The 26,934-nt window shown below is 39.8% G+C and overlaps 2 protein-coding genes across 14 annotated transcripts in view; both read right to left on the bottom strand.

The window, feature by feature from the left end:
• Positions 1-26,934, bottom strand: part of Ptprt (protein tyrosine phosphatase receptor type T) — a 1,144,051-nt gene that overhangs the window by 387,973 nt on the left and 729,144 nt on the right. For all 13 annotated transcript variants that reach the window (XM_036185148.1, XM_036185155.1, XM_036185146.1 and 10 more), the window contains exons 8-9: positions 25,988-26,284; positions 1,525-1,634 (exon numbers count right to left, since the gene is read on the bottom strand). In XM_036185148.1, the coding sequence (XP_036041041.1) occupies positions 1,525-1,634; positions 25,988-26,284 (407 nt within the window). The remainder of the gene's footprint in view (positions 1-1,524; positions 1,635-25,987; positions 26,285-26,934) is intronic.
• Positions 8,469-8,794, bottom strand: C4H11orf98 (chromosome 4 C11orf98 homolog). Its single transcript, XM_036185156.1, is given in 4 exon segments — positions 8,469-8,521; positions 8,524-8,622; positions 8,625-8,716; positions 8,718-8,794. Coding segments are annotated over 4 exon segments (321 nt in total).

Genomic DNA, 26,934 nt, shown 5'->3' with positions numbered 1-26,934 from the left:
GTCCATGGACCACATTGTGTTATATCAGAGGCTACACCTGAATTCAGGGGACAGGAATATGCCATCTTGGCTGATGACCCTGTGATACATCACATTTCTATCCCTTAACTTCCACATTTTTATGCAATAACACATTACTTCTAAATTCCAAAGACTGTGCTAAATATGTACTTAATATGAACCTTGTAGCAACCTCATCTAGCAAATTACATTATTATTTTTCTAAGTTTATTTTCCAGTTGAGAGGCCTGCAGTCCTAAGAGACTATCTGATATATCACAGTCCACATACCAGGTAATGAGGCAATCATGGATTCTGATCGAGGTACCTGACCTACAAGTTAACATTCTTACCATGCTTGGGCCTCATTAGTTTGTGACATGCACCATCACAGTCATGCTTACACACAGAATACAGTGGACTAAACACACAAAAGCAGAATCCCCCAAGAGTTTTGGTGTGTTCCCAAATGGCTCACAAAAATGTCAATCAGCAGCAATCTACTGCCTATGGTTCTCTATAATCATAGCACATGGAGTTACTTGAAAACATCACCACAGATCCATCTCCAAGAGAGTCCATCATGGAAATGGATTCAGGTCTTTGAGTCTCCACAAGGCACTGGGTTCATAACTAATTAAAGCAGATACGCTTCTCCATCTGCTCTCACCTTTGTGTCTAGGGCTCCAGAGACTGTCCCTCGCACAGATGGTACAAATTCAGGAGTTGTTACTCAACAAGTCTAACTCACAACTGCATTTTGGCCACCTTCTCTGTCCACCTATTTCTTTAATCTGACCACAGAATGGCAAGTTGCTTTGCTAGTCCAGTGCAATGCATAGCCCTATGATATAAAAACCGATGCTGTTCTTGAAAAAGAAGTTTATGCAAAGATGCAGGTACACTTTCAAAACAGTGGAACCTAGTGGTTTCCAAAAGCAGGTTAAGTGCAAGGAACAAAGCCTTTCATGACCAAGCTGTCATCATTTCAAATGAGAAAAATAAGGCAATTGCAATGAGCTATTCAAAAAGCTAAATTTATTCAATTTCAGAACCTTTCATTCTGAAATGATATCCTTTTGTAGCTTTGGAATTATATCTTTTTAAATTAAATGTTAATAAGAGATGATAAAATAGCTTATATTGGTGCCTAAAATCTTTTCAGTGTTGCTGGTTCATAAATTCTGAATCCAAAACCCATGGACTGATGTATGTGCGGTGATTCACCATGAGCATTGTGGTTTCTCATGTGAATTTTAGTTTCTGTCTTCCAGGTCTGGGTCTTCTCTTTTACATCAGCACAATCTGTTGCCTTGAACTATTGACCTATTTGCAGAAGAGATTATACCTAACCATGATCATGCCAATGTATGGTATACCCACATGCATTTGTCTTTGGGATAATCAAAAAAGCCTAACTATGTGCTCAAGTTGTGTCTCACTCACCTTTATGCTCTCAAAGGAACAGGTATTCACTCACTGAATGAAGCTGAGCCAACTAAAGCAGCCCAGAAGCCTCCTTACCTCGTAGAGTGTGATGACTCCATTAGTCTCATTGGGAGGTTTCCACTGGATGTAGATCTTCTCCTCAAAGGGCCCCCCTTGGATGGACTCAAGAGGAACAGCTCCTGGAACTATAGAAGGGAAATGTTGTAAGCCTGGTGTCACTGCCCACATCCTTTCTCCACCTCTACCAACCAAAAAAATGGTCTATCAAAGTTTCTATAAAGGACTAGGTATTATATTTTCGGACTGATGGCTGATACTAACTCTGATCCAATATCTTGACTCTGCCTTTGTAGCACAAAAATGGCCATGAAAAATCTTTAAATAAATAAATGTGGGTGTATTTCAATAAAACTTTATTTCCAAAATCAGAAAATGGGATGGATTTGACTCATGGACTGACAGCTTCTCAACCACTTATTGAGCAAGCCTATTGGTGACATGAACCTGATCAGGTACAGGGGATGTAAGTAGGCTTCAGCCTGCTTTATTGTTATTTGATGCATGCAAAATGAGTTTGCCTTCATTTTAATAACTCAGTCCCTTGGTCCTGCCAAGTTTTCTCCAACTTTATAAAGTGCTTCCTTGGTTTCTTAATTCCTGGATCCAGCAGTAACTATGTGCCCAATTAGAAGAACCCTATCTTGCTCCAAGAAGTCCGTTGACTCATGCTGCTGAGTCTCTTAATCCCTTGTTGGGTGGAGGCTTAATATCCACTTTTCAGTCGGCTGAAGAGGTCGATGCATGACTTATGCCAGTATTTGGCTCTAATGAGCACGTTTTTTTCTGGGATTGCTTCTGTAATAGGCCAGTCTTTTCATCAGCATCTTCTGGATGGTTCTAGCATCCTCACACAACAGTCTGGAAGATGCTGAGCCAGAAAGTAAGCGATTCCCCATACTTCCACTTATAAGCCCTTAGAGGATTAAGAATACATGCAAATCATTACCAGATCTATTTACACTTCAGAATTATAAAAGCAGGTACTCTTACTAAGTGCTTACTCTTTGATCAGAATTTTTTCATACATTATTTCACTTAAGCTACAAAACAGCTCTGCCTAGTGTGTATTATCTCCTTGATGCTGATAAAGGAAATGAAGCTGTGAGGATTAAGTAACTCGGTCAAGGTCATGCCACTCTTAAGTTGTGAAGAGGGAATGGAACACCTGTCTCAGAGTGTCAAAGCATACACTCTTAATCATCACACTACACTTCTCTGGATAGAGCCTCAGCCATATGCTGCAATCAGTTCCCCATTGTTAAATTAAAATGTATTTAAGTTTTTCTCATTATGGCCATGATGCATATAATTTGTAGTTATTAAGAACATACAGAAAGATCTTCTGGTCTGTACCAGGTTCCCTGAATATATATAATAGCTTCAGTTTAGTGTTTTTTCTGAGACTGCTGAGTGTGTGAACAAGTGGGTCTCTGGTTCTTGAGCCTTCTCTTGGGCTTCCTTCCTTCTCTTGGTTTGTCTTGTCTAATTTTGATGAGATTTTAAAAAATACTATTATATTTTACTTTGTTGTGTTTTTTTTTTTTGTTATCTTGTAGAAGCCTGTTCTTTTCTAAGGAGAGATAGAGAGGGAGTGGATCCAGATGGGAGGAACTGAGAGGGGTAGAAGGAAGGGAAACTGTCATCAGGATGGATTGTATGAGAAAAGAATCTATTTTCAATAAAAGGGGAAAAGGAGAAAAATGAGAAAACAAACCAAAAACAAACAAACAAATAGCTTAAAAGAGGATGACAAAATCACTCATACCTAAATCCAAAGATAGTTTTCCATTACTGTATGGAAATATAGCTACATATATATTTTTAAATATAAAATTTGAATTTACTTTTTTTCAAAATTAATCCATGCTGTGTATGCTGTATTTTACCTTCATTTATAACTAGAAAATCATAGATATTACAAATTCCTAAAATCCTCATGTTCTTTCTGAGATCAAACATTGTAATGACCACTTGGAGGCACATGAGTACATTATGGTCATAGCAACTGTCCCTTCTTACTGAGTATAAAGCTGTTAGAAATGTTTCATGATTGTGGATGTCACTGGGTTAAACATGCTTTTTTTCAGTTACCACACAAAGTACAAGTTTCCTTCTGAGATATTAATATGTTCTCTGTTGTTGAGTCTCCCCTCCCTCCATTTCCCAGCCCCTGCCTCTGCCCTCATTCTTCTAGTGCTATGGGTTCATCTCCAAATCGTGTGTATTCTGTTCCCTACCCTCGGTACCTCTCGTGGGCCCCTTGGGTGCAGCATGACTTCCACCAAAACTCACTTCCACAGAAATGCACACATAAAAAAATAGAAACTCAGAGCTATCTACAAGAGACAACATGTAATTATTTGAAACTCTGAGCCTAGATCGCCTGACTTAACATTTTCCAGTTCTATCCATGTTCTTGCAAATTTCACAATTTCAGCTTTCTCAATGAGCATTCTTATATGTAAGAATCTGCATGCAGCTTTGCTTGTGTCCTCAAGACAAATTTGTGGCAATTAATTTACTAGGCCTAAGTAGATCTTATTTTTAGGGATTTTGACACATATTACCAGATTGCCTCCCAGAAAGTCTGTGTAAGTCTGGGCTCCTAACAGGAGAATATGCCTAGGCCTGATTTCTGCCCACACTGACTATTTAAAAAATTAAGTATATGTGTCATATTTAGAATACTGGAAAGCACAGGGTTTTTTTTTCCTGCCTTTAATTAGTCATTTGCATTGATTCCTTTAGGAATATGCTCTCTACACCCTGTGCTTAGCTTTCTGTATGTGTCTTCATTTGTGCTCTTCTTTGTCTTCTAGAATTGTCACTACCATCCCTTTGTAAAGACACACTTATTTTTGAACAGTTTACAAATGGGGTTTTTATTTTTGCTCTTTTTAATGTCATATTTTCACTTGCTTTTTAAAGCTTTTAGGGATGTAGAAGCTTTTGAAATGAGTCAAAAGTTTTATTGCTTCTTCCTAACCTTCTCTCGCTCTCCACAAATATATCTTAATTAATGTGATGAGGGGACTGCTATTGACATTAGAATTATACAAATAACAAAGAGAAATTTGGCCAGATCCTCCTAAAACTTGTGATCCAGAGAGCAGACATGTGTGAAATAACTAGACCCATAGATCATTTCATTCAAGTTATTATCAGAACTCTCAAGTAAGGGTATAAGGTGCTAAGAAAACAATGAACAGAGAAAAGCTAGGCTAGTAAGCCAGGATATTGAGTGGCATGTAAGTTAGAGATGATGAATAAGTAGAAGTACCTAGGGTAAAGGCAGGGAGTATTGTGAGTGTGGTGGATAGCTTTCTGAGGTCAAGAGTAGAAAGAGAAAAATCAGTTAGGAAGTCTGTAGTCATTTTGGAGACAAAGGATGTTAGCTTGCAGCAGGGCAAGGAGTATAGAAGAGAAATGAACTGTAGGAGATTTCTGTCATGCTAAGGCAGCATGAATTGATGGTGATGGATGAGGGCAAAGATGACAGGCTGTATCAGGGAGGGTCCCAGCACTGTCAAATATAACTCGGGAGCCAGGCTGTTGTTCATATAGGGAAGGATCTGAAAAGAGGACTAGTTTTGGAGAGGAATCCAGTGAGCTCAGCTTTTCTCAGACTTGAGATAGATGTAGGTGGGTGAAAGTCTTTGGAGAGGCAAGACTGGGGCCAATGTTTGGATATTGAAATCATGTCCTGGAAATAGATCCAACAGCAAGTGTGTAGAGAAGAGGGGAAAGGCAGCTCTGAGATTCAGCTAAGAGATACTTGTCTCAACAATGTGGAGGAAAACACATGGGGACACTAGGGGCCACTGTTAAGAGAAGCAACTAGGAAACCAGAAAGTTGACTTGCCAGTGCAGCAGCTGTGGAGGGAGAGGGAGTTGGGAAGGGGTTAGTTATCCGCAATGGATATTGTTGAATGGTCAATTCAAAAGTGGCCTTGAGGTTGCTATTGCACCTAGTGTCCCAACACTTGTGGCCAGGGTAATAATACTTTGGGGAAACTGGTTGTGTAACACTTCCTGAAGAGGGATGGAAAAGAAGTAGAATATGAGCTGCAATGAGCAAAGACTTAGCTATGAAGGGCAAGACAATGTAAAAGACAGCAGAGATGAGAAGTGAGGCAAAAAAAGGTCCATTTCCAAAGACGGGAAGGGTTACCATCAGTAGGCTAGTGAAAAATAATCCAAAAAGGGCTATGAGCTAGAAGGGTGGGAAAGACAAGGAGGCCGACTTGGGAGTGCTCTGAAAAGACAAGAGCAGGAATGGGTGGGGAGAAGTCCCTTTATTACTGTGAGGGGCAAGAAGAGCACAAACCGGTGGAGCTTCTTAGGCAGGGAAACTTCAGTAATAGCTTAAATATTTCTGGAAAAATAGGGGATCATCTGTCTTCCAGGAGTGCAAGAAATTGAGGAGAGCTGAGATGGTTGAATCATTGAAGTGCAGACAGTGAAGTGAAGAGAGAAATGGGGTTTCTACTGATTCATCAGAATGTTTGGAGATGAGGAGGGTCTGTCTAGTGGAAGAGGGGCTCCCTGTTGAGTAGCAGAGGGCTAGCTTGGTGAGAAAGTTTGAGGGATGGTAATGGATGAGGGTTTGTCTGATGGCGAATATGATGGTGAATTTAAGCTAGTAATACCTTGTCTTTTTCAGCTGAGGGCAGATTCTCACTCTCATCACAGATTAGGCCCATAGAAAACACCAATGAGTAATTATTTTATGACCTTTTTATTGACTGTCATTTTTTTTTCTTTTTATACCATGTACTGTAATCCATCTGAAATTTATTTTCTACACTGCACACAGTAGAAATTTTACCCATAATTCTTTACAATGTTCTTAGGACAATTATTTGCCCAGTGAAAACTTTCCACAATGATTTAAAATGCCACCTTTCTATGATGGGTTATTTTATAGCCTGGCACACGTTTTCAGCCTTCACAAGTCATAGCTCCTAGTATGACAGTATCTCCCTGTAGTTTGAGGTGACATGTTTTAAAACTTGGCAGAACAAGGCTTTCTCTTTCATTATTATTCCCTCTCAATTTTTCTGGGGTATAATTATCCCTTTATTCTCCAAGAAGAACACATCTTTGTAATCCTAGTTCTTGGGAGGTAGACATGAGAGGACAGGAGGTTCAAAGTTATCCTTGTCTATATAACATGTTTGAGAGTAACCATGGTTACATGAGACCTGTGTCACAAAAAAGGAGTCAGAAGAACTTAGACATAATTTTATAAAATTTCAAAGGTATCCCAACAGAATTTATTTTGGCAGTTTCATTATTTTCTGTTTTTGAGGGCAAAGGACATCTCTATAACCACAGGTCCTTCTACTCTGTAACACTATTTAAATCTCCATTCATTAATACTTCTATTTGTGTCCCTTGATTAAAACTAAGGAGTTTTTGTTGTTTCCTACAAATTGCATTTTCATAATTTCATTACTTTCCTCTTCTTGTTTTGCATTATATTAAAAAAGTTTCTCTTTTCCTTGCATGATATAAAAATATATGAAATTTGGCTGTGTTTACAGAGTGATTATAAAATGATTTCATGATGATTACATAAGAAGCAAGGTGTTACATACTCCGTGCCTCTCCTCACTGGTTCCCTCTCTCCCCTTTACCGCTAACATCAACACACCAGAGACTACAGAACTTCATGTTAATCACCCTAAATTCTTTTTTTCTAGATTCTTCTTTTTACTCAGTGAAGGTTTTTTAAAACTTTTTATTATAATATTTGTGTTTTAATTTTACACATCAGCCATGGGTTCCCCTATCCTCCTCCCTCTCCCCACCTTCCCCCCCTCCCCTCCCCTCCATTCCAATCTCCTCCAGGGCCAAAACTCCCCTGGGGATTCATTTAAACCTGGTGGATTCAGTACAGGCAGGTCCAGTCCTCTCCTTCCAGGCTGAGCAAAGTGTCCCTGTGTAAGGCTCAGGTTCCAAACAGCCAGCTCATGCACTAAGAAGACAGGTCCAGGTCCCACAGCCTGGATGCCTCCCAAGCAGTTCAAGCTATTCAGTTGTCTCACTTATCCAGAGGGCCTGATCCAGCTGGGGGCTCCACAGATGTTGGTTCATAATTCATGTGCTTCCATTCGTTTGGCTATTTGTCCCTGTGCTTTTTCCAATCTTGAGCTCAACAATTCACGCTCTTACAGTCCCTCCTCTTTCTCGACAAATGGACCCCTGGAGCTCCACCTGGGGCCTGGCTGAGGATCTCTAGATCTCTACATCCACTTCCATCAGTTATTGGATGAGAGTTCCAGCATGACTGTTAGGGTGTTTGGCCATCTGATCACCAGACTAGGTCAGATCAGGCTTTCTCTTTACATTTGCCAGCAGTCTACAGAGGATGTATCATTGTGGATTTCTGGGGACCTTTCCAGCACTCTGCCTGTTCCTGTTCTCATGTGGTCTTCATTTAGCATGGTCTGTTATTCCTTGTTCTCCCCTTCTGTTCTTGATCTCCTGCTCCCCTAAGCTTTCTTTCCCTCAAACCTTGCCCTTCATTACTCCCACTGTCATCCAGGTTGTTCATGTAGATCTCATCCATTTCTCTGTCATTGGGTAATCACCCTAAATTCTTATTTGTAGTCATCAATACCCTGGAGCAATAGGTCTTTTAGTTTTTCTTTCTTCCCTTCATACACATGGATCAAGTGTTCCAAGATTTCCATTCATCATTCTAGAACATCTGGAGATCTATCGGCTGTGTTTTATTACTCTTCAGTTCATGAATGTCATTTTTCCAGGTTTACATTATCAATCTACTTCAGATAGAACATAGAATTATTTCCAGATGGGTCTCTCTTATGTATGGCTCACATGAATATATGTTCTTTAAAAAACATCTGTTTGAATTTATATCAGGATTCATTAAGGTGGACTCAAGCCTTCTGGCTGCCATTGAGAATCTTCTGGTAGAGGAAATAGGGACTTTAGTTCTCATCTTCAAGGTTCTACCAGTCTACATCCTGTGGGCTTTTTTCATCTGTTGTTTGGGATGTGGCTGACTAGTCCTGGTTGACTTTGAAGGGGCTTCCACCTCCAAGGCTGCCTTTTCATTCTGAGCCAGACAGACCCGTTTCAGGTGTGCTTTGCTCTCCTTCCAGACAGACTGAAGTTGGCAGATGCTCTGGATGCCTGCTTCTTGAGGTGGTGCCTCATAGTCAGCCTGTTATCATCACAACACCTTTCAGCGCTTGAACAGTTTCTTTTTCAGCTCCATCCTGGGATGATTGATCCTTCCTCCCAGAGCATCCATCGCTGCCAAGGTGTACTTCGGAATAGATGGATCAAAGTGCTTATCAGTCTACAGATGTCTTGAATAATACCAAACTGTTTTCCAAAGTGGTGCCAGAATTTTGGACTTGGTTGCTCAATGTCCTATAAGTTCTGACATTTCTATAGCCTTAAAAAATACTTGGCATTACCAGTTTTGAAAGTCTACCATACCTGGTAAGTGGATACAACATATCATAGAGATTTCTATCAGTTCTTACCTACTTCCTAAGTGAGCCGAGCATTTATTAACATTTCTTGGCTGTATTGCCTATTTGTGTTGATTTCCTGGTTCCTTTATTTCATAAAACAAGTGTTATATTAAAAAAAAAAAAACTCTCTGAGTGCTGGGCTGCAGTTCAGGGACAGAGTACTTGTCTGTCACCTTCAGAGCTCTGGGTTCTATCTCCAGCACAGGAAAGAAAAAAAAACACAGGAAATCTCTTGGATTATGTCTTATATTTGCCTTTGGATATAGATCAGTTATTAATTTTAATATGGTTACATTTATCAGAGGCCTTCAAGTTTTGTACGAGAGTGAGAACAAGGCAAACAGCAGCAGACACTGCAGGTGACCCACCTCCATCCTACTGAACAGTGCACACTCTCCAACACCTCATTTTCAGGGAATAAACATGGTGACCACACAGGGGAAGTAAGAAGTATTAGTTAAGTTTTTAAAACATCTGTCAATCATGAGAGAAAGGAAATTGATGAATTTTTCTTCACCACTGGTTGGTCACTCCACATTATATTGGCTTTATCCTAAGTCTTAAGCACTGAATTGCTGGTGGTGGTGGTGATGGTGGTGGTGGTGGTGGTGGTATGTGTGTGTGTGAGATGGTGTGTGTGTGAGGGTATGGGGGTGTGGGGGGGTAGTGTGTGTTTGTGGTGTGTGTGTGTGTGTGTGTGTGTGTGAGAGAGAGAGAGAGAGAGAGATATGGTGTGTGTGTGTGTGTGTGTGTGTGGTGTGTGTGTATGTGTGGTGATGGTGGTGTGTGTGTGTGTGTGTGTGTGGTGATGGTGGTGTGTGTGTGTGTGTGTGTGTGTGTGTGTGTGTGAGAGAGAGAGAGAGAGAGAGAGAGAGAGAGAGAGAGAGAGAGATGGTGTGTGTGTGGTGGTGGTGTGTGTGTATGTGTGTGTGTGTGAGATGGTGTGTGTGGGGATGGTGTGTGTGTGTGTATGTGTATGTGTGGTAATGGTGGTGTGTATGTGTGTGGGGGGTGATGGTGGTGTGTGTGTGTGTTTGTTTGTGTGTTGATGGTGTGTGTGTGTGTGGTGATGGTGGTGTGTGTGTGTGTGTGAGAGAGAGAGAGAGAGAGAGAGATGGTGTGTGTGTGGTGGTGGTGTGTGTGTGTGTGTGTGTGTGTGTGTGTGTGTGAGAGAGAGAGATGGTGTGTGTGGGGATGATGTGTGTGGGGATGGTGTGTGTGTGTACATGTATGTGTGGTAATGGTGGTATGTGTGTGTGGGGGGGGTGATGGTGGTGTGTGTGTGTTTGTGTGTGTGTGTGGTGATAGTGGTGTGTGAGAAAAATAGTGCTCTAACCACTGATTTTTCTGTGTATTTCTATATAGTGAGACAAATTATTATTCATTAAGAAAATGTGATATGTATATAGGGTTGGTCTTAACAGAACAGCTAAACCAAGCAGAGCTCTGGACGCATACCTGTGTGGGAATGTGATAGAAGTTAAAAGTAGCATGGCACATAAGTCAAGTAATTTATTTTAGTAAATGATGCTAGGCTACAAATGTGAATTTAATAAAGGTCATTTTATCAAAGGCATAATATCAAACTTTTCATGAGCATTTAAAAATTACTGTTGGACCTTGGAAGAGAACATATTTCTTCGACATGATTACTTTGTTTGGCTTTTGTCAGAAGCTAAATCTACAATAAGGATTTCTGTAGTTGGAGACCTTCTCTCCAGCCCCTGCCAAGCCCTGTTAGTCCAACAACCCACTTATAAAATAAACACACAGACAGTTATATTATTTAAACTGCTTGGCCATTAGCTCAGGCCTACCATTGTCTAGCTCTTAGTCTTATATTTAGCCCATTTCTATTAATCTATATTTTGCCACGAGGCTTGTGGCTTACCATTACCTTACATCTTCCTTGTCATGGCGGCGGCTGGCAGTATCTCTCCACCAAGCCTTCTACTTCCCATAATTCTCCTCCTCTTTGTCCCGCCTACCCTATCTTTCTTGCCTGGCTACTGGCCAATCAGGACTTTATTTATTTTAACCAATCAGAGCAACACATTTGACATGCAGAACATCCCACAGCACTAAATCAATGGAAGAGTATTTAGGAGATCACACCGGACATGGGGAGAGAGAGACAGGGAAGGGAAGAAGGATTCAGGGTAACACATGTTAACCAGCAACTCCATCAAACACTGGAGTTCAGAACAGTGCCTTTCAAAGTGTGGCCCAAACACAGTCACAATACTGGACTTCTTTAGGACTGTTTTAGCTAGCCATCTTTTCTTAGCATATATACATTTTTGAACTCACATATACATTAAAAAATGTTTGAGTTTTTATTGTAATTGTTTGAAGGTAATTTGCTTTTTTTTATTAGTCTATCTATATGATAGTACATTTTCCCATTACAAGTATAATGTAACTCCTTGGGGGGCTTCATTTAATGTACTTTGTATATGTTGTTGTTGCAATTATACATAGTATCTTTAAAAAATACCACAGCCTTGTTAGGTGAATAGAAATGGAATTTGCTTCTCAATGTGGATATCTTGGGAAATATATCAATTTTAATTTAATATTTGTATTCAGATTTCTTTGGGTTATCTGTGTAAATAATCATAGCATCTGTAGCTAATAACAGTCTTGTTCTTTCTAATCTTTTAGCTCATTTTATTTTTGTCTTTAGGGTCAGCAATACAGTACTTAATGGGAGTAATGATAGACATATGTGTTTTTCCAATTTTAAAGATAATGATGCTATTCTTTTATCCTTGCATGTGGTGTTTGTAGGTCACTTGTAGTTATCATTTAGCAGGTTAAAAGGTCCATTTTATTCCTCATATTCAAAGAAGTTTTATTTTAAAATCATGCTGGGCTTTAACTGAATCCATTGTAGTAATGATACATTTCCCTCCTTTTCTTAGTATGTTAATGCAGTGAATGATATAAATAGATTTTACAAAGTTTAATAATGCTGCAAAGTTTAACCAATGATGGCTTCTTTAAATATATCTTTTCTATTCATATACGTGCTGTAAGGTTGTTCAGTTCTATTTTGATTGGGATATCTGAACCTGATTTCCTTCTCTCATTGTAAACTTGTCTGCCTTGGAAATCAAGGTTATGGTCCCATTATGAATTGAGGCATGAGGTTCTGATGTTTTACCTCTCTGAATGGTTGTTAGTAGCATGGGAATACAAATTCCCACAGTGATAATATGATCCCATGTATAAAACCAAGTTAAACTTTTAAATTGTTAAGCTATTTCTTCATTGAAAAATTACAAGCTGTTGATTCTATTTCTGAATATATTATAGAACTATATGAGAAATTTTTCTTTACTAAGTTTTAAATGTATTTCCATGAAATTTTTCCATATCATATAATTTTTAAATGTTAGTATAAAATTATACTTAGTATCTTTTAAAAACATTTTACTTGTGTGTGTGTATGTGTGTGTGTGTGTGTGTGTGTATGTGAAATTAACACTGTTCAGTGGATAAAACAAATAAACATCTCATTAATTGGTTCTATAAACTTTGTTCTATGACCTTGCTCTTAATTTTAGATTTTATTCCTTAACCACACATCTAGCAAGTAGTTTTGAACTCTTTTAAAAGATCAGTGTGGAGTAAATAATGTCTTTACAATGTTAATTTCCATTCTAGGAACATATTCCCTATCAGTGTTTATTTAGTTATTCTTAAGACTGACATTAGCATTTGCTTTATAAAAAAAACAACAAAAAGATCTTTTTATCTCTAATTCCTGGGGACCCTTGTTTTTCACCATCAGATCCTTTCTACTTTAATAAAAATGGAGTCTTTTTCATCAGTCCAGAAACCTGTCTTAATGAAACCCATACAAAGGTAGTATCAGAAGTGGGGAGAATATAGGCGGTCTGGCTTTGTGAAGTCATTCTGATAGTGATCAAGTCCCAGGCTTAAGTTTCTCTAACTCAAAGGGAAAGGGAAGAACAGGACACACTCACAAATTATTTGGCCAGACAAGGATTTTCTTGTGAGGATGTGGTACTCAGAGTATTTGGAGAAATAACCAGAAAGGAAGAGGGTTTTCTCCAGAGACTTTCCAGATGTTTAAGGAGGGACAGCCTGTAGTTTCCAGGACATTGTACTTCCTCTAATTGGAGTGTCTCCTTCCAGTGACAACTTCCTGTTAACATCCTTTCCATGTTGTGATGGTCAGTCTCAATGCTCAACTTGGTAAGGTGTAGAAGAAAGAGAAAGTGAGCAGAGCACAAGTATCCTTGGATGGATACTGGCACAAGGTAAGTGCCCTATATAGTTGTCCCTCCCCAGGATCCCACTGCATGCCCCCAAGAACTGCCATAATAGAGGCAGGATATCACACTTTGAATTCTGCAGATCCAGTTACAATTGTTCCTATTTCCAATGTGTCTTTACCTCAATCTCTTTTTCCAAAATGATACCATATTGCTAACTGTGGAAGTCATATCTTCTCATGACTTACCAAGGATGCTAAACAGCTCTAACAGCGAGCTTCTGATTTCTTTGATAAATAATTGTAAAATGTATTTTGTCTCTTAGGTCTCAGGATTCATTGATTTGGTAACATATTTATGTGTGTGTATTATCTAGTTGGAACTGTTTTAAGTACTTGCATTATAAAGGTAAACAAAACAGAGAGAAGAACTCTGTCTCTGTGGAGTGCATTCTGTTTGGGAAAATATACATAATAAAAGGTAAAGTATAAATGCAGTGTTTCAGTGGATAAATGCTAAAGGGAAACATGAAGCAGGGAAGAGAGACAAAGTGTCCTATAAGAGGCTTCCACATTTAAAGGAAACCAGCTGTGAAGAGCTCTTAAATTCTAAACAGGAATGAAGACCTGATGGGGGTCCACGAGGTAGCCCTGTTTATCTGGTAGAAGGTCATTGTAGTCAGAGGGGTGACAAGTACAAAGGCCCTGAGGCAGTGGTATGCTTGGTAAAACTGAAGCCAATGATTGGATTCAGGAAATAAGGCAGAAGTATGGGATGAAGTCAGAACAAACAGAATTGGGACTACTAGTGACTTTGGGGCATTATATGCTATGGGAGTGTTTATCTCAATAGCATGAGAAAGATCAGAAGGGCTTAGAGCAGAAGGCAGAGGTGATTTTCTTCATGGTTACAAAAGCATTCTGGCTACATTGTAGAGAACAGCATGCAGAGGCCAGGGCTGAAGCTGAAGACAAAATAACCGTGCACACAATTACATTGGTGATCACACCAGCTGGGACCAGAGAGCTGGAAGTAGAGTTTGTAGACAAGCAATGGGATAGGTTGGTCAATGTCTCTGTGCATTGAAGGTGGAGCTAAAAGATAATGCTGATGAGTCAGATGTAGAGAGTGAGCTAAACTGTTGCTTGGTACAAAGCTAGAGACACAATGACAGACAACATAATATGAAGGTGTTCCCCAGAGCTGTGCACCCCAGGGTCTCATTCTGACAAAAGTGGGGAGCACTAATAAAACATAGTGCTACTAATTAAGATGGAGAAAACAGTGAGGAGAAGGAGGTTGATGTTGGTTGAATGATGATCACCTCCTTCTATTTGGGATGTTTCATTCCAAAGGACCAGAGAAATCCAAGTGAGGAGGTTGGGCTGGCAGGTAAATAAATCACTCTGGAGGGCTGGAGAGAGGTCTGGCTTGGAGACATCAATTAGAAAAATTATTAGCTTGTGTGTGGATTTTTAAAGTCAAGGGATCAGAAATAATTAGGTTAATAAATGGATCCACAGTCAGCAATCTGTGGCCCTTGATACAAATCCAGCCAGTTGCTTGATTTTGTAAATAAAATTTTATTAGAAAAATCATCATACCCAATCATGTATATATTGTTGCTGGATACTTTCCTGCTGCAACAGCAGAATTAAATAACTGACAAAGAGATCTATGTGATCTACAAAGCCTCTTTTTTAGGTCTGGCCAGCCTTTAGTTCAGAAATAACAGGAAAGAGTCTCAAAAACATGTCAATAAAGCTGAGATGTTTAAAAGACATACATGAGAGAAAGGGAGTTTCTGAGAGGGAGGGGTGTCAGGAAATGTGTGGTAACCTGAAAACAAAGTGGAAAATTGAGTTTTAAGGAGGATGTGACAGCCAACCATGCCTAATAGTGAGGGCTCACTAAATAAGATCTGACTCTTGGGGTAATGATAGTTAAATTCATCAAGATCACAGGAGTGATGGTTAATCCCCAATGTCAGCTTGATAAGATTGAGAACCACCTAGAAGGTGAACTCTGGATGTGCCTGTGGAAGATCATCGTGATGGTGATGAGGTTACTTGAGGTACAAGATTTGCCTACTGTGGGTGGCACTATTCCTTGGGCCAAGATCCTAGAGTATATAGAAATGAGAAAATGAGTAGAGCAGACACATTTGTTGTGCTCTCCTTCTTGACTGTGGCTGTAATGCAACCAATGCCTCAAGTTCCTGCTCCTGTGACTTCTCTGCTATGATGGATTGTTACCTACAAATGGGAACCAAAACAAACTACTCATCTCTTAAGTTGCTTTCGTCATGGTATTTTATCACAATACAGAAAATGTAAATCAACAGGTGATTTCCAAAGATCATTGGAGAAATTATCTGGATTTTGGCTACTTTGTTTGGGTGTGTTCATGAAATTCCAAAGGGGAAAATGGTCATATAGAAAACAGTGGATGAAACAGTAGCTGGAAGAGAAGGGAAGACTGGGCAATCTTGCTTTTGTCTTTTTAAAGATGATGAAAATAAAGCTTCTATACAAAGTATAATAATCATTTATAGCAGAGCATTTTGTTGTAGACCAGCACTAGAGTAATGACCTCCCTTAGGCAACGGGAAGTAGGATTTGGCACATTAAGTAGAGAAATCGGTTTTCACTCCAAAAACAAATGTTTTATCCCTATAAACGGGAGGGAAGATGAATATGTGGGCATTATGTGGGTCTAGAAGTATCAAATGTCTTCAGTCTCCTGAGTATTGTAGACAAGGTTATCAACTAAATGTGACAGCAGTATGGAGGTGACAGAGGTCTGAAGATGGGGATAGTTATTCTGTAGAGAGTAGAAAGAATGAATTAACCAGAGAAACAATGCTGCTTCTGGACAGTTTTTAGGACACACTCCAGCAGTGTACATGACTTCAGCTGGAACAACTGGAAGGGTGTGCAGTCAGCTACAAAAGAAGGGTGTCACATAGGTGAAAAATTCCCTAGAATAGTGTTCCACATACATGGAAATGAGGACCAGGCTGAGATGTTGAGAAAGGATGCAAGAGAGGGGATGTTGAGAAAGGATGCAAGAGAGGGACTGGTATGATTGGCTAGTAACCTGGGAGGGAAGAAGAGGTAAGGCAGAGAGGAGGGCCATTTCAGTGGGTTTGAAGTTTTGTACCTACAGAACTTGAATGATTGAAAGAGGAAAGGTCATGGTCAAATTGAGATGTTTGTAATCTGGATTAAATAAGGGTTGGAAGCTGTTTAAAAGTCATCACTTGCCACAGTGAGGAGAAATTATGCATATACCCTTGGCCGGTTTTTATTTTCAATGAAGAGTTATATTCTCTGTCTGATGCTGGCCCCTTACCACTTAGCACAGCTGAGGGCTTTGTGTGCAGACATCTGTGGAGTATATCTTTGTAACATATATATTTTTTTACTCTTAAGAATTTTGTACATGTATACAATGAAAGAAGATCTCACTCCCACTTTCCTTATCCATCTCCTTTCAAATTCCCTGACACATGCTCCTTACAACTTCAAGTATGCTACCACTGTTGCTACCTCCTTCTCTCCTTCTTCCTCTTCCTCTTTCCCACCCTCTCGTCACCATATGGATGTAGAGTCATGAGAAACGTAGCAGTACCACACCTTCAGAGGAGAATGGTCTTCCTTTGTGCATCAGCTATCAACTGCTGATAGCACTTTAATAAGAGGTGTGGCCTAGAAAGTATCACCCCCCCCCATTAATGTCAGAATGTTAGCTGGCTTGATTTTGTGCAGATAACCACACTCACTTTGAGTTCATGAGGGTCATGTCTTGTCCAGAAAACAGCATGTCACAGCACTCCTTTTCATCCTTTGGCTCTTATACCCTTTCTGACTCTTCCTTGATGTTTCCTGAGACTTGTTGAGGACAAGGGGTGTGAGTGGGTCTGTGATGGTGGTAAAGATGTCCTGTTTAAGGATTAACACTCAGTTTTTTATTCTCCTTGAATAAATCTGCATCTCTGCACTGACTGTTGCTTACTCAGTAGAATGTATTTTAGAAGCCTGCTGGTACTATTGATCCCATTTTACATGTGTGTTGGGGGGGGTCATATGCTTAGAATATGTGTACCTTAAACAAGGTTTCCTAACAAGGTGAGAATGAGAGTTGGATCCAACTCACATCCTTCTACTTCTGAGTATATGCTCCATTCTCCCATCACCTTGTAGGTTTGTACTTTGGAGGCAGAAAGGTGATTACATCTGCCAGGTATCACAGCCATGGTCAAGATGTCTCAATGTTGCAGCACCAGGCCAGGGCTCTTCGCTCCCACCCCATTACTGCTTCTGTAGGTCAGGATGTCCTTTAGAATGTAGTAGGATGACTTTCATTTGATGAAACTGGGTCTCTCTCTCTCTCTCTTTCTCTCTCTCTCTCAAGACTGCTGTGTTTAGAGACTTCTTTTTGTCATATCTTCTAATCCTGTACCTCCCTTCCACTCTTTTGTTTAAATTCTGTATAATTCTTTAATGAACTCACATTTCCCTTGTCCACAATTTCATTTCTTCTTCTGTCACAGCATGGAACTTTCCATCCTCTTGACAGAGTTCTACAACAAAGGTTAATTACTTTATAATTTCATTCTCTTAAAAAAAAAAGCACACTAAAATTGCTAATTTTAACTGTGCTTCTTGTCAGTAGGTTCATGTAAATTCACTGTAATTAAACCAGATGTTTTCTTATGCTTTAAAGTCAGGTGGTAATTTAAGGGGGATTTTCATTTCAACAGGAAAGAGAACAGATTGTTGTCAAAGGAAGTCTCTCCATCCCTTGTCTGTTTTCCCTCATTTCTCTGTCCCCTTTCCATCTTGTATGTCTTGTGCCCTCTCCTCTCTTTTTGCTTTACCATCTCCATTTGTATGTCTGTTAAATCGGTTCACAATGGAGGACTTGGGAGATGGTCATGGAAATTATGAAGGCTGCACAGGGGAAAGCTCAGAGCCATGGAATGGGGAGCTGGGGTTTTCCCTCCTTTCTTCATCTAGGCCACATTTTCACTTCTCCATTTCAGGGGTCTCACTGGCTCCTTGGCAGATTGGCTGTTCCTTATAAAGAGGCCCAGAACTAACTTAAAAGTCAAACTGACCAACAAAGACTTCAGCAAATGCCAGTGTATGCAAGGGAGTCTTACAGAGAAATGTTGGATAAAAGTTTCAATTTACTCATATTGTATAGTTTCATTGGAAGGAAATTATTTCTTCCAGATGAATCTTCATAGCTCAAGACATCAAAACAACTGAGGAAAATAGTGGTATGCTACAAAACATTTTTCCAGAGGATTTCTAGGAAGAAAAGAATAACTTATTTTCTAATTTCCATGGTGTGAATTTTCCAACCATGCTTGATTTCAAGCAGTGAATGTGTTTTCAAACTTGGAGGCAAGAAGAGCTTCCAACAGTCAGCTTTAGCAAGCCAGGACAAGTGAGCTTTGATTGCACCTAAAGGACACGTACAAGCCCCCAAACTTATGCAATGTTGTTCATTCATGAACAGTATGCTATCATGAAAGGGGCATGGACTTTGATGTCAGATGCTCATTCATTTTAATTCATTCATTCAGTCAGTGATTTATGAGTGAGCACACGTTATAGACGAATGTTCTTCTTCTTACTGGGAAATATCCTTCAGGGACTGAAACCAAATGAAGTCCTTGTTTTCACCAAGCTTACATTCCTTTAGAGGGACAGATAATAAGCTAGAGAACAAATGTAAAGTATGATTCAGAGACAGAGAAAGTCAGGAAGAGTGTTGGGGGGGGCTTCAGCCAGCTCTAGGCTTTCATAACACATGGTCAGAGGAGACCACACAGGGAAGACTTGGAGATGTCTGAATTCCTCACCTGCACAACAGTGGCAACAATGCTTGCGTTAGGGTGTTTGGCAATAGACTGCAAGAGTATGAACACAAAGCCTAAGTCACTGTGGACATAGGAAAAACAGAACTGCATTTCTCCCTGTCACTCACAATATTGCAAGGCCACCTTTACAATCACTACAGTGTAATAAGCTGAAGTGAAATGGGGCTGTGAGGACCTCCTAAGGTACCGTGTTTTTATCCTTACTGTCCAACTCCACACTTTATTACATCTGCCCTGTTGTTACTTCCTACTACACTTTCCCTCTTCCCAGGCCTTACATGCCACCACTTGCTAGTGCAGATGTACCTATCCTGGCAATGTGCATCTCTTCTGGCTTACCTAAGATACCAGGTGAGTAGGCTCAAAAAAACTGCACACAAAATTAAGGCACTGAGCTTTGATACTTTTCCTTATATGAAAGCATTTTGAGTTTAAGCCTGTTTTGGCACATTGGGATAATATACCTATTAGATGTTGTTAAACATATCAAATATCAATTATGTTAATATATTTTATGCTGTTATTATTATAATCAATTACATTTTTATGTATTGTTAAAATTATATTCCCTTATTATACAACAGGGAAAATACTGCTTGTTCTTTCATATTTGGTGTGAAGATTAAATTGGTACACATTACCTGTGAAAATGAAAAATGATAGTTCTTCTCTAAAGGAGATTTTAATTGACTGTGCATTTACCCTTTGACTTCAGCAATCCTTACCGTGAAGAATTTACCTGAAAATACATCTCTACAAACACCTAACAACATACACAACAAGGCTATTTGCTTCAGTATAACTACAATATACCTCTTTATAACAAGTGACCAATCAACCAGCAAATATGATACCTGAAATGGAGGGATACAAGATGACTTAGATGAAAAAAAGTAGGTCATAGAACATAATTGAAACAACTACCATGGGACACGCAGTCACATCTATCCATACAGCCATGAGCACCATGAAAGTATTAAAAGAATGGGTAATTTTTGATACAGAATGTTTTCTAGGATATAGAAAGTGAATATAAACACAAGTGAAGTATACATTATTTCATGGTTTAAATATTAAATAGATAGAAGGGAAAGGGGACCTTGAGTCACTCAGAGGTCCCAGCATGTGGGAGACTATGATCTCAATGGAGTTGGAAAGTGGAGAAAAGGAGAGAAGAGGAAGAAGATAAGACAGGGGGAGGGGAGGAGGAGAAAGGAAAAATATTTGCTTTTTGTTAAATAAACTATAGAAAATGGAAATGAAAGAATAATTTAAAAGTGAAATATAAATGTAGCTCTTGTCCTTCACAGAAGAAGTTTTATTTTTGTGGCTGATGGAGACACAATTGGTCCAAAAGCAGGAAACAACTGATCAGCCCCAATTGTTGTATCTACAATACAACCCCTACATCTAAGGCTCAGGGAACACATGGATGAGGGGTCAGAGGACCAGGACACCTGATATGAATAGTGTCTTCTATATATCACAGGAAGCTACAGCCATGAAATCCCAGCAATCTGTACAATGACAATACAAACTAACATGCCAACATGGATGGAAGAATCCCATGTGGCTCCACCCCTAGAAGCTACAGTCAACCAATGGCTGCTGAGGGAGGGAATCAGTCTTCCACAGGCATGAGCCTCCTAATTGGTTATCCAATATCAAGTAGTCAGGCCTAAAACATATATACAAGCAACACTAAATTGAAAATAAATAACAAAAAGTGATGTTTTATATTGAAAGTGTCAGTCTTTCAGGAATGGTGTGAAGAATACAAAAGAATAAAGACTGTGGCAATTATTTCTCAGAATGAATCTTTTATGACATACAGTTTTGACTTTTTAAAGAAGCAATTGACATGTGTGTTGGAAGCAGTAACATTTATTTTTCAAAATATAGAGGAAGGAAAACCTTAAAATTAAAAGAACCTTAATTGGCTATCAAATTAATACTAAGATCATATAGATAGAAACTCAGAATGTTTGAACGCAGTATTTTGACTGCACATTTGAAACAGTGCAGAGAAATTAAAATGTTCTGTGAGTAGGTTCACCAATTGCTGGTGGGTTGGTACAATTGGGGATGGTAAAATGACTAGATAGGTGGATGTAGAGAATCAGGGCCTTCACTGTTGGAATACATTTGTGAGGTGTGCAGACGTATCTGGAGGTGTGAGGTTTCAATCAGGATGGGCTCATGATTTGAAACAGGTGAATTATACCCCTCAGTTCTATTTTTTTGGAACAGCTAGTGGTATTGCTGTTCCATGGAACATACCTAAGACCTGTCCTAGAGCCCAGAGCAGAAATCTTTAGGTAAGTGATGGCCTTTGTGTCTAGATCAGAGACATCACAGTCAGTCTGGAACATTGCAGCATGCCGGAAAAGAGGATGAATAACAAGGACATATTATTAGGACCAAGCACTAGCTTCAAGGGATTCTTTCTAGCCATGGTTAAGGCAACAAGAAAACAAGGATAGTGATGAAGTTTAGTACACTGAGTCAAAACCTGCTTTATGAACTAGTAAGAATTCTAGACACAGGGAGGAAGAAGGGAGAAAGGCTCTTTTATGAAGAAACATGCTAACCAGTAAGTGTCGACAAGATGGCAGATTATAAAGTATCAATGTAACAACCAATTTAGGTAAGGATTATGAAGAAGTACTTAAATTGTTGAGTAAAGATTTGGGATGATCACAGGGCACTTATATCATCTCAAAGTGTCACAAAAGAGGAACTTCATAAGAGGGAAATATATATTTATATGTGCTTATATCTTGTGTATATATTTATATGTCTTATATGTATTTATAATGTGGTGTTTTCCAGCTTGATCAACTACATGTAGCATCACCACAGAGGGGCTCCCAGACTTTACATGACTCTTTGGTGTACATAGCTTAAAAATAAAGTTATTCTCTTTAGATAGAATGAGAAACACACTACTACTTTTTAATGCTTTAATAGAAATGATCTTGCATCCTGGTTTTATCATACAAAGTTAAGTTTACCATTAGAAGAAATACGAAATGAACAGTATGTTGGGCTGCTTTAATTATATTGTTTACTTATTTTGTATATATAAATATATACAGATAAATCACACACATATGTGTGAAGGGGTGTGCATTTCTGTTTTACACATGTGCATGCACCATGGCATGATAGTAGAGGTCAAAGGACAACTATCCAGGGTTAAGTTCTTTTCTACTTTGTGGACCTCAGGGATCAAACACTGGTTGTGGAGCTTGGTGGAAATGCCTTTATCCACTAAGCCAGTGGTTCTCAACCTTCCTAATACTGCGACCCTTTCTTATATTATGGTGACCCCCAACCATAAAATTACTTCATTGCTATGATTTTGCTACTTTTACAAATCATGATGTACATATCTGATATGAAGGATTTCTGATATGTGACCCCTAAAGGGTTTATGGCCCACAGGTTGAGAACCATTGTACTAAGTCTTTGTGATGGCTTGTGTTGAGTCATTTTAAGCTTATGTAAACTTTCTTAGATGTTGTATAATATTCTGTGTATATATAATATATATATATATATGAGAATATCTTTACTTTTAAGCTATGTACACTGAAGAACTAATAGGATAAATGCCACAATTTCTTTTATACTATAATATTTTTATTAATTCTTTGAGAATTCATACAATGTAATTTGATAATATTTACCCATGCCTTTCATCCAACACCCTCAGGTCTTCTCTTACCCATCTTCGCACCTCCCCAACTTCATGTCATGTGGTTTGCACCTTCTAAGAATTCCTGTGTTACATTTTCACACACTTAGCTGCAGTTTGGCTAAAGCTGGATGGTGACCATAAAGATTTGAGATATTTGTAGAAAACAGCAAAGTAAAAGTCCACTCAATTTTTTAAATTAACAGCTGTTTCCCCAGTATCTCAGGGACCAGGATCTGCTCTCTAGCAGTTATTCTATGGACCCTCAAAGGTACTTGGGTGCTAAAATGACTGATCCTGAACCCTTCCCCCTCAAAAATTTTGAGAACAGGTGAGAGCAACACCAAATCAGTGAGCCCAATCTGGGAGGCTGCTCTCTGGATCCTGGAGGGAATTTCAGGTAAGGATCCCTGCTATGCTCCAACCTCAGTATACTCTCACTGTGAATGAGTTTTGAAGACAAGGAGCCAATGCTTTCTCCCTCTAGGGAGAAGGGAACCTGGGCCTGACCTACAGGGTTTGTCCACAGCAGTCTTGATGCATGCCTTAGTTCTCGATACTCGAGAGACTGAGGCTGGAAGATGACTTCAGCCATGAGTTTGAGAGTAGGCTGAGCAACATATTGAGGCGATGCAACAAAGACAAATACAAACTGCTGAAGAGTCTCCACACCCCGCTGAAACCTTCCAGCAGTTTCTGAGCTATGGCCTCAGAAGAGCTACAGACCAAGGAAGGGTGTCTTATATGTTGGTGTCTTTAATATGATAATGTCTACACATCTCCTGAAGCAGGAATTGATGTTTTATTAATAATGTTTACTATAAATTTAATTTCAAAGCACTGCTGTTCCCACATTGTTTTGATAAAGGCTTTGTGGTTTATTTATTTTTCTCTTGGTGATAAAAATGAGAAAGGGAGAGGACGAGACACAGTTTAAAGCTAGAACATGGGACTTGCTGCTGCAGATGGAGGTCATTCTCATCTTGCAGTTCAAAGGGGCTGAGGGAGTACCTGAGAAGGGTTCCCTCTGAGTTGCTCCTTGGCTGTATCATGATGATTTGTAAAGAAAGGCTCCCCCGTGCCAGTACTATGGGACAGCCTGGGAATAGTAATCACTGACCACGACCCTGCTTCTTCAGCCAGGAGCCCGTACTCAACATACTTTCTACAACCAGGGAATGGTTGGTGAGAGCATGGAGATGTGTCCACAGTAGCTGGTTGGCTGAGTTCTTTGTACCAGAGGCTTTCTGGTCAGGATTTTTTTCCCTGTGGCTTGTTGGAAATGTAACAGCTATGCTTATTGAAAGCCCATTGCTAGGTCTCAGGTCATTGTTTTTAATCTACCATCCTCTTTAATATTCATAATAAACTACAAGGTAGTATTAACATCAAGTCCATTCTCTAAGTGAGAAAACCAATGCACTAAGAGATTAAAGAGGGTGCCCCAGGCAAACTGGCTCGGAGAGTCTACCTTCTCAAAGAGTGCTATCACCCTGTTAGATTAGGGGTTCTGCATGTTTGAAAAAATGGAACCAGATCTAGGGAAAGCTTCAGATCCCTCCCCTGGTTTGGAACATCTGTGACACTTAACCCACCCTGGAGAGCTCTCCTTGGACCTTCCCAGAAGTTGTAACATAGCTTCCTCCACTTTCCTGGCCTGTTTGTCATCCCTACCCAAACTCATTAATCACTTGTACACAAAGCCACATTGAGTCAGATTCTAGAGAATTTAATAGGGCCAGAAACGAGCCAGGCCAAGGAGAAAACCAAAGTAAACACACAGTAAAGTGTTTCTTAGGTATGTCTTAGATATTGCAAATTCTAGCCCACATAAGATAGCTACTGTGGGGACTTACATCCAGATTATACTGGAATCCTGGGATGAAACAATCAAGAAACTTGAGGCAAAGAAAATTTACAGAGAAAGTAAAATTTAAGTAAAACCTTGGAATAGCAATAGAGGAATATGTCCTGCAGACATGGAGACACACACCAGTCTAAACAGAAAGAATAACATTGACAAGGACAGATAGAAAGTTAGTTATGTATTCTATTTAAAAGAAGTCTCCACACTCCAGTATTCTCAAGGTAGAAGACACATTCAAAGAAGCAGTGCAAAAAATCAAGACTCCATAGAGCCTTGTAGGGTGGGGAAGTGGGATGGGGGAGGTGGACTAAGGTGAGGGGGAGGTGGGATGGGTGGGTAGGGGGTGTGGAGGGGTTGGGGGAGGAGCAGGGAGGTTTGGTGGCTGGAAAAAATCCTAGGTTGATTTTCTAGTCTCTTGAGCTCCCAGATGTAGCTCATTGAAAGGAGGAACGCAAGAAGATAAGTCATCCTAGAAGAGAACATTAGTTCGTTTTGCAATACATGGTATTTGAGATGCCTGTGGGACATCCAGGTGAATAATCAGCTTTGAGCTCATTCAGTGTGCATGCTAAGCCTTAAGCTAGTCTGTGTGTTATTTTCCTTTTAATTTGTGCAGATTCAAGTTGTTTAGTTTTCAATCTCAGCATGTTTTAAACAATAAAATAAATACCCTTTCCAGGAGGCATCTGAAGAGTTAAGTCTTGGGGAGAAAGAGTGACAGGATATGAGGAGAGAATGGGGGGTAGTGGCAGGAGCACATACTTATGGGAGAGCTGTCACTGCTCATGGCATCATAACCACTCTGGGATTATACTTTGCACAGTCTATAAAGCCCTTCTATGGAGACATTGAGAACAATGGGAAAATTAAAGATGAAGGATGAAATGAATTAGTAAACAGCTTCCTGTGTCAGACTGAGGACCTGAGTTCAGATTCCCAATATCCTAATAAAAACTGTGTATGGCGGAGGGTGCCTATATTCTTAGTGTTGTGAACACCAAGGTAGGAAGATCTTTGAGGCTTGTCAGTTTATCCAAATCAGTGATCCCCAAATCCCAAAGAGAGACCATGTCTCAAAAAGTTATATGGAAAAAAAAATAGAGAAGACACTTGCAACACTGACTTCTAACCTCCATATGAATGCACACACATACACACACACACACACACACACACACACACACTTCTCACCACTTACTGGCATGACCCCTGAGCCTACTTTACCTTCTCTGTTCCCATAAACTGGCTTCCCTCACTCACCATCCTCCTCAGTCTGGACCACCAACTCCTCACTCTCCATCCGGCCCTCGGGGTTGGACAGCAGCAGCCGCAGTCTGATGGTCATGAAGGGTCGTAGACCCCGTAGGGTGTAGTGGGAAGAAGTCTGGATCACCTCTTCAGCCTCATACTGCTGCTGGTTGAACACATACTGGTATTGTACCGTGAGGTTGTAGCTGTGGCAGCGGGTTACTGCATAGCCAAAGGGTTCCCACTGCAGGGTCAGCTGCCTGGCCCGAATGTCCACAATCTCCACATTCTGAGGGCCATGCACAGGATCTGGAAAATACACACAAGACACAAGAGTTTTGAGGACACTATAGGAAGCAAGTTGTTCCATGTGCATTCAATCTCCCCATGGTCTCCTGTGACTTTTGCCACCTGCAGCATAATTTACATGAAATTTTTCTTTAAATCATTTTTTTTATATATAAATTTAAGCACACATATCTATGACAAAACAAAAATAAGTATGGTGAAAATTTTTCTATTCCCTTCACAATGAAATGTGCCAAGCACAAACATATGAAATTAGGGCTTCATCAAAGTTCCACTGAGAACTGTTGGATGCTCCCAAGTGCACACATTTCTGTGATGTACTGTTCAGATGACGGCTGGAGTTCTGCACTGCCTTCTGTGTTTAACTCAGCTACAGGTTCTCTCCCCTGCCCCTTTCTCCCATGCAGATGCAAAATTTGGAGTGGTTACATCGCAGACAGACATTCAGCCTCTAATCCATCTGTATGGCCACAATGATGCATGAACTTGGCCTCTGAATTCACCTTGCCACTCTCACTTACAATAGGACGTATCACTTGCTAGCATCCTGCAACACTTCACTCTTCTTTCTGTCCCTTCCACTTCTTCCATATCATTCTACCAGTCTGCTGCTCCCCAACACTGTTCCTCATCTCCCTTTACTCACTGAT

This window comes from Onychomys torridus, chromosome 4 (genome assembly GCF_903995425.1).
Source record: "Onychomys torridus chromosome 4, mOncTor1.1, whole genome shotgun sequence".
Taxonomy (NCBI): Eukaryota; Metazoa; Chordata; class Mammalia; order Rodentia; family Cricetidae; genus Onychomys; species Onychomys torridus.
The sequence above is the reverse complement of the archived record's forward strand: the minus strand, read 5'-3'. Positions and strand labels throughout refer to the sequence as shown.